Consider the following 9,001-nt stretch of genomic DNA (forward strand, 5'->3'; position numbering starts at 1 on the left):
GGAGGGTGGGAGGTCTGCTTATTGATATTTGTGCTGCACAGACACCTGACACTGACTGGGCCAAGCCCAGGCATACCCTCAAGATAAGAAGATACATGAGAATCCAACTAGGTCCCTCACCTGAGGCACTTTAGGAGATCTGGTTATAAACGGAGAATGAAAGGCACGGTGACAAGGTAATAGTGCATTTAGGACAAAAAGAGGGAGGGCATTTTAAACTAGTCAAAACCAGACAAATTGTATTATTAATGAGAATCTTTCACCTCCAGGTCATTGTATCATATTTCCTGGGGGAGCTGATTAAATGAGAGTTTTAGGAAGATGGGAAGGAATGAGGAAAGTTGAATTTTTGTGGGTTTTTTTCTATTTGGGGCTCCTAGACCTGATGCATAAACAACAATTATCTACACAGTGTATGGGTATCAGAAGGGTAGCCAAATTACTTGAACTCTGCTACCATGTGTAAAAAGACTGGGAGATGGAGGCAGTAAATGAGAGAGCTTTGATGTTATGTTTGTCTGTATTCTCAGTTCTCCAAAGAAGATACTTTGTGCTTCTTCTCATTGTCTCTGGTTACCATTAAAATTTCTTCTCTGCCAAAAGCACAGCTGCTTTGTATCCAGGTGTTGGGTGCAAAGGAAAAGGGACAATGAACTCGCTTTGCAGGTGTCAGACTGTAGTGATATCCCTAGGGGGAAAAAAAAGAGAATATTGATGAGAATGGTTGTGCCTTTATGTGAGTAATCATCTGTCAGTATTGGCTGTATTGTATTTAGTTCTTTCTCTCCTCTCCTACTTCACAGAGATTTCTAGCACTCAGCATTTCACTGTGATGTGTCTGACACCCACCTCTATTCCTGGAATTACTCTGCTACTAGAGGAGAGCTTGCTTATCACCTGTATGATCAGGTGGATTGCTTAGATCAAAATCTGCAAGAAACCTAATGCTGGTAACCTTTCATGATGCTAAACAGAGCACACAAACCTACCTGAGCAACAACTGTGCAATTAATATCCTTTGTGCATCTAAGTATTTTTAACTGCTATAATTCAGCAGCTTGAAAAATATTTCACACTGCAGTTAGACTTCTTGCTTTATATCCAGTGCATTTTTATTCTTAATTACTTTTCATTACTTCCAAAAGCTTTGTGTCAGCAGGGTAAACTTTGGCAGAAAGTCAGGTTTCTGGCACTGAAGAGAGATTAGTCTTTGACCAGCAACACTGTCTGAAAAATGGAGAGGTTTTCTTCCCTAATCTTAAAAATCCTTGGCTTTTCAAAATTAGACTCTAAGGCAGGTGAGGGAATAGGTATTTTTAATAAATACTTGTACAGCTCCTGTGACAAGCATTATCAATTCAGTAGTATTTATTTACTTGAATCAATATTATTTAATCATGTTCCATAGTAAAATCAGGATGGTCTTGACATTATGGAAGCATCCAGCCAGTGATGTTCCCATCTCAAAGAGGCAATCTCTGACAGAAGGACTTGAGAAGCAAGCAGGCAGAACAGCTAGTAGGATGGAGTAATAGTGATAACACGATAGACTCTCAGGGTAAAAACAGTGCATCAGTTGGTGGTGTCTGAAATTATGAACATAAGAAATTATGAAATAATTTAAAAGAGGAGTTTTCAGTTTAAATCACTAGCATGGTTTTCTCTGTGTTGAGTTTTGAACCTTTTTGATCCTGATCCTTCTCTGCTGATGGTAGAAGGTTGTTATCTGCATGTTCTTTTAATCTTTGTTGTGTATATTTTCAAAAGGAAAAAAACTCAACAACTGGGCAGTAGTTCTTATGATATATGGACTACAATAAAAAGTTATCTGGGTAACATCATTGTCTTCTTGAATTAGTGTGTTCTACAAAGTTTATCTCTTCATGTTGAAAAGAGATTGTGCTGTTGCAGAGCTATCAAGATTATTATAAATCATTTAACTATGGCAAAATTCCATTGTCCCTCTAGGGGTATGGTAAAATAAACATTTACACTCATCTTTCTTGTACAGTATAATACAAATTATCCTAAGACAGACAGATCTCTTAACAAAAACTACTGATATTTACAGAGAGCCAGATCTGAAGTTACTGTGATTTGAATTGTTTTATTTAACCCTTTCAGAAAGAGTATTTAAGTAATCACCACCTGCATTTTGTACAGTTTGGTAGCAGAGAAGCAGAATTTAGTTCCTTTGCAAAGTTACCAATACTGGCATGGGACTATTTTTTTTTAAAAAAAAAACAACCTTTTTCTTCTATTTCTAGTTACATGGTGAACATAGGATTAATAGACAAGCTGTGTTGCTGTTTCCTCTCCGTTCAAGGCCCTGTTGATGAGAATCCCAAAATTGCATCTTTTCTACAAAATGCCACAGCAATGTTGCATGGAATGTGTCGACTGTGCTTTGCCATCAATGGCAGGTAAGTGCACTTGGCCTGGCACCTCTGAGATGTTTTGCAGGCAGCAGCTGTTGTAACCCTGTGCCAACGCTACCCTCATGGCAGTGAGCATTCTGACAATGCTGTTAGAACTATTTGTAATCACACAGCAATAACTGGTGAAGACACAGGACAGGAAATTCACTCTACTCACCCTTTCACTAGTAAACTGTAATGAGTTACCTGGCCTGAGTCTTGATTCTTTAAGTCATTTATCAGAATTGTAAACTTTATCTCCTTTACTCATCATTACAGTATCACTACTAACTTTAAGCATCAGCCCTAAGGACTTTAAGGGTATTTTTTAATCAGCAAAATCAAATCTTAATTGATTTCTCTAGAGCAGCGTTATTCTTTAAAATAGCACTGTCAGTCAGGGAATTATGTTTTCTGTAAAGAAGAATATTACTGGATTTGTTAGAACATTTTCCAATGCAAAATGTTCATTATCATAACCTAGCCAGGCTTGTGGGGAGTGAGCAAGAGGGAGGTAGGTGTCCAGGAAAAGACAAGGCTGACAGAACTTTACAGTTAATTCCTGAAGAGTGAAATGATGCTCAGGTTGAAAAACTAGTTAATAAAACATAAAATAAGAAAAAAAGCCTTAGATAAGAGCTCTTGCAGGCAACTCAGGGACACAGGTACATGAAAAAAGAACTGCAAGAAATATGAGCCCAAAGAGACCATCCCAACTTAGTGAGATTTCCCTCTTCTGAAAGCTGCTGACTTGGCATTTTATGTTCCAGGACAGCTGCCAAAAGTCATATGCATATTAAAAATAAAAGAAAATAAAAAAGTCATTCCTCTCCTAGTGGAATAATAATAGTTCTAGCTACAAGAGTGAGTAATGTAATTTTTGTGATTTCTGAAGCCAGAAATTATTTCACTCAAATAATAGAGATCTTTGCACCCCAAAATAGTACAGCACCATGCAAATACTTTTTCCAAGAACATCTGCACAGAACAGTAATTTTGAAGGGTTGAGTTTTTCTTCAGTGTTGCACCAAAAACTGTCTGATCTCGCTGCCTGCACATAACAGCAGCACTTTGGATTTTATGCAAAGGTGCTGATTGTTCTCAATCTCCAGGTTGGATTGATTGTTCATTTGGGCATGAAAAGAAACGAGAGGAATGAACTTGGAGATTTCAAAACTGTTGTCTTTCAGTTTTAGATCAAAAGCTTTGAAGTAACTGATTAGAAAGGCGGGTTAAATTGAATGTCTTTCGTCACCTGAGCCCACTCTCATTTAAGAAGTGAATGCAGAGTGTAATTCTGTCAGGTTACAGAAGTCCTTAGTGCTCAAGGTGATTTAAATGGAAAAAGATATTGCCAAACACAGATTAAGGTGGCAGAAACAGAGCTGAAATTTATGGAATGCTTAAATATGTCACAGTACAGTAATACAGATTGTGTGCTACAGCACAAAAGATGGCCCCTCGTTGTGAGCAATACAGATGCCTCTTTCATTCGTGGTAAACAGTAGTAAGAGGCAATGCAGACTGATCAGTCAGAAGCCAGCATTTCTCATTCTCCACACATGCTTGAGCACCAAACATGCTGTATTATATACTCTTCTGTACATCAGAGTAACTAACCACTCTTCTGGTCATACTTTTGAAATTGTTTCTGGGAAGAAAGAAGTCCAGCAAGTACTAGCAGTGCTCTGTCACTGCAGCATCAAAAGAAGTTTAGCCAAATTATCAGACTTAGACCATTGTTGCAAGAGCAGGTTTGAACTGTTCTTTTGATATATCCTCCTATCTAGAATGTTACCAGGTTGGGAACTTCTTTATGCTTCTCAGTGGTGATCATGGGGGACACAAAATAAGGTGCTTTTTTCTGAAAGAACTACTTCAGACTGTTATTTTTCATATAAAAAGTTGTAATTCCATCTTAAATGCATTAGAGTATTTTTACATCATACTGTGTGCAGATCTTAGCATGCTGTGCCACAGGGTGGCATGGTAGGGAGCTGATAGGACAGTAGTTGCTGGGTGGCTGACACACCAGGACATCCTCAGGGCTCTCATCCATGGTGTCTGCAACAGTGAAATGCTTTATAAGCTAGAAACAGCCAAGTGCTGCCTGGTCCTCCTCTGCTTTCAGACAGCACCAGGCTGTTAGGAACTTCACTGCAACTGTAAGCTGTGGTAGCCCCAGAAGGCCAAAGTTAAACTCAGGTTTTAAATAACTAAGAGATCCTGTCCTGTGAGTACAGAGTGTGTTAGGCCATTCTGGAGCTCACATGCAGAAAGAGCTGTCAATCCAAGTTTTCCTTTCTTCCTGACATGAACACTTCATAAAGCTCCCAGATTTAGCAGAATGTTTCTAATCTAAGGTCTGAATTGATACTTGGTGTTTATTTGGACAATTACTTTACAGAAAACAAGGTTCTAGGCTGGGAAGAGATGTCAGTCGAGTACCTACTTGCACATGCCACTGCATCAGGCAAGATGTCACAATAATGTTTACTACAAAATTAGCCATAATATATGTATGTCAGCATTATGTATTAAATTAGATGTATGGTTATGGTAATGTAGCTGATAAAATTTTAAGACATTAACTATTATACTTCTTTTATTCCCGTGGTAGATTTAGGAAAAGAAGTCCAGAACCACAGAGTTAGATACAATAAAGGAAAGTCTCGCTAATGTAGAAACATAAATTGGAGGATTCTCAATTTTAACATCATAAAAAGTTACTGAACTGAGGGAATCCATTCTGAACATCTGTTAATTATATCTTATTACAAGAGACGGATTTTCTTTTCATTAATGGTCAAGGTTTTTTAAAAGATTTAACTTTTATATTGATTTTAATTCTCAAACAATCATTTTTGGTACTGGCCAATAAATGCTAGATTGATTCTTTTAATGGAGGTTTTGCTGTGGATGTAATAGCACATTTTCCAAACACTGTGTAATACGTGTAAAAGATCATTTGTTGAAGACATTAATAGCCTGTAAAGCCATGTGAGCATTGTTTTGATAAGTTTTGTACCCTCACCTGTTATACAGTGAGGACCAGTGAGGGTGATTTGAGACCTCCAACAAGAAGTCCCCATTTTACTTTTGCTCTGTTACGTCCATTGACAACAGAAAAACTCATTTCTCCAGAATTAGTTTTTTAAAAGTGTGAAAGGTGAAAACAGGGCGTTGTCCCTTATTGTATGTAGTGAGAATTCATAAAATGCATCGCATCTGAATATTACCCTGTCTCCTTTTGCTGAGCAAAAGATGAACCTGAAATGTGATACTTAGGCTTGAAGATTGTGGCCATGACAATGCTTAACTGTTTTTGCTTGGGTGACTGCAGCCAGAATTGAAAACAGAGACATTTTTATTAACCCAGAATAAAGCAGAATATTAAATAGACTTTATATAGAATAGCAGTGGTTTATGTAGCCATATAAATGTGTCTTGCAATTTGTGTCCAATGCAGATGTCCAGTAGCAATGTTCAGGATGACAGCCTTGTTTTCCAGAGTTTATTATGGTAACTATGAGAGATAGAAAGCCTATTTTGGGCCCTTGGGTCCTGAATATACATGTGGAACATGCTTAGCTTGTCAACACAAGACAGAAAACAATGAGCAGGCATGGAATGCAAGGAGCATTAATAAAAACATGCCCTAGCTCACCCTTCCCTAAAAGCAGGAGTGAACACTAAGTAAAAAAATATACAGCAAGTTCTTCATCAGCTTAGCAAGGATCTTTGTTATGTTCCTATCTTTTCCTGTACTGCCCAGTGGGCATCAAATCTTTATCCCTTTTTTCCCTGTAAGTCTCTGGAACTAAGATTCCTGTCCAAAAAGGTTAGTTGTTACTCTCTGGAGGACTATTTTTATGTCTTATTTCACTTTTGCTCCTTAATATGAATGAAAAAATTAATATTAACCACAGAGTTAGTGCAAGCAGCTGGATGAAACTGTCAGCAGTGGTGCAGTCTGAGGGTTAATCACCAAGGGAGAATGTTCTACCTAAGAGCAGTGCAGTGGACTAGCAGTAACACAGGCACAAGGAGGAAAGGGAGTTGTGCAGATGATGAATATTGCAAAGAATAGTCCTTCCAATCATATAGCTTCTTGGGACATCAACTTTTTCCAAAAAGTTGCTGTTTTCTTGGTGTAAGAAATATGTGCAAGCTCCCTTGTTCATCTAGGGAAAAGAATGTCATGGCAGTACAGTAGCTGAATGTTCATGTAGTAGTAGTAGTTCATGTTCTAAGTTATCTCAAAACAGTAGTGGAATACATATAAATCTGTGTCGACAGCTAATGAAGTTGTGGATTACAGACTGCAGTGGTGGAAAGCTGCAGATATAAAGGGTTTGATCCAGGAAAATAGTGACTGTCAAGTCACAGATAGGCAAGGAAGTAGGCTGGTCTGGTTTCAGTTTTATTACAGTAATTAAGATAATGTCTGTTTTGGCTGCTGAATGGGGAATGAGATGTAAGCCTGCTTGAACAGTGAGTGTGCTTCTCACCAGTTCCAATGGACAGCAGGCCCAGCAAAGACTGTAAACAAATTAAAGCTTGTTCTTGAAATTACTACAAGGTTTCAAATCATCACTTTTACACAAGCCTGTGATTCCTAGCTTGACAGTATGAATTATAACAAGGTCTGACAGGTGCTAAATACTTCCTTATACTTTTATTATTGTTTTGCCTCTTTATTTTGACATCTCTTTCTAAATAAAATAATATAGAAGCAAAACTACAGTTTTAAAATCCTAATAATAATAAAAAAACCCTCAGATTATATTCTAAACCTTTTGAAAAGTCGTGTTTCCATTTGGTTCCATGTTTTTAATCAGGAGTATATAATTCAAATATACAAACATTACAATGTATACCCTTAGAGGGGCTTGTCTGCTTGTTAGCTCAGTCAGTTCTTAAAACAATATATTTTCAGATATAAACAGTTTGCTCATATTGAAGCTTGGAGAAATTGTAGTTTTATACTTGTTCTGCAGAGTATGCTGTTTTTCATCAAGTTGTATTGAATTCCTGTTTTTAATACATAGTGGTGTATTTTAAGCAAAGAGGTATCTTTCTTTCCTGGAAGGATATACCCAGGTTTTTAACTGCTTAAACCTTTTTTTTAAGTCATAAACCCCATACTAGGTCTCGAGACTCCGTGATGGCAGAAGCTGACAATCATAATGGCAGCCCATAATGAAAATTCTCTGCATTTCATTAAACTTTTTGTGTAAAATCCTGCATGCTTTTTGACCATAGTACAAGTATTTGCCTGAGCTAAGTAGAGGGACGTGGTAAAGTTTGAAAGCCTGTCTGTTTTCCCAGCTATATGTCTTGCTTTTCTTCAGTGATTAATTGAAGGGTGTTTGTCCCTCCTGATTATTTTACTTTGTCAGCTGTTAACAGACACAGAGAGGAAGTTTCTTGAAATAGGAGAATTAAAAGGAACTACATTCATGAGAATCTCCTCTTTAACATCAGTTAGGTAAAACCTATGTTCCCTGTCATCTTCTGATTTTATTATTTTTATGGGTTTTTACTTCAGTCTGTATCCTGGTGGTTTGCTCTGAATTTTTCCCTGGATTTACCTTTGAGGTAAACGGAACATCTACTACCTGTATGAAATCCACTGTTGTGGTCAAGTCCAGACTTGACCAAAATCACTCAAAGCAGCATATGTTTCCAGCATCTCAAATACATATTTTTTTTACTTTAAAGCCCACAACCAGTATGAATAATGTCTTTTACCTTTTTTTGTAAACATTTAGGCTTCAAGTGATTATAATTGACAGTTAAAACCAACAGGAGCCAGTGGCCTGTTCATATTAACTGTAATACAGGCAACATCAAACGTTTTTAACAGTTCCTTCAATCCACCAAACCCAGCACACAGATTTTTTTTATTATTATTTTTAACAGCTTTGTCCTATGGTGTAACTCTAAAATTCCTGGTCTTTTGCATTTTGAGTGATTTTACAATTGACTTTTTAATGTGTATTTTGATTCATTCACTGCTCCAGAGCAGCACAAAATGGTAAAATGATTTCATCCAGCAGTGTAAGCTTTTTCATATGGAATTGTTTAAAAATAATGATGGAGTGAGAGTTGAAAGCAAGCTAACTTTAACCTTTGGTAAAATTGGTCAATCTTCTCATAGCATATAGTCACCAAATGTTCTGTGAGGTATCATATGCAGTAATTAATTTGGGGTTATCGTTTGACCATGACTGTTTTTTTTCCTGTTTTGTACTGTTGAAAAAGCTAAGATTGAAATTAAGGAGTACTAGTTGGCAAAAGGAGCTGTGCTCTCATGTGATACTGTGGAAATAAACATTTGAGGTACTTGAGTGTAGTTAAGTGACAGCACATTTTGGCTAATGCATGCTGCAAAATAAAAAATTGGGCATAAGAAGCTATTTTAAAGTGAGGAGTACTAGGGAGTCCACAGATGCACAACCCAAGGTTGTAGAAATGCAGACATGATCCCTGAGCCATGAGCTCTCCCTCCTTTTGCAGCCATCCTTGTTTGTTCCTCTCTTACAGGCTGGTTCATGTGCCAACACGAGGCTATGCAGCAG

At 37.4% G+C, this 9,001-nt stretch overlaps 1 protein-coding gene across 1 annotated transcript in view; it reads left to right on the forward strand.

Annotated features, from left to right (window-relative positions):
• SCAPER (S-phase cyclin A-associated protein in the ER) overlaps positions 1–9,001 on the forward strand; it is a 144,958-nt gene that overhangs the window by 109,325 nt on the left and 26,632 nt on the right. The window contains exon 26 of the mRNA XM_009994363.1: positions 2,268–2,423. Coding sequence (XP_009992665.1) covers positions 2,268–2,423 — 156 coding nt within the window. The remainder of the gene's footprint in view (positions 1–2,267; positions 2,424–9,001) is intronic.

The sequence above is a fragment of the Chaetura pelagica genome, unplaced genomic scaffold (genome assembly GCF_000747805.2).
Source record: "Chaetura pelagica isolate M959 unplaced genomic scaffold, ChaPel_1.0 scaffold222, whole genome shotgun sequence".
Classification (NCBI taxonomy): domain Eukaryota; kingdom Metazoa; phylum Chordata; class Aves; order Apodiformes; family Apodidae; genus Chaetura; species Chaetura pelagica.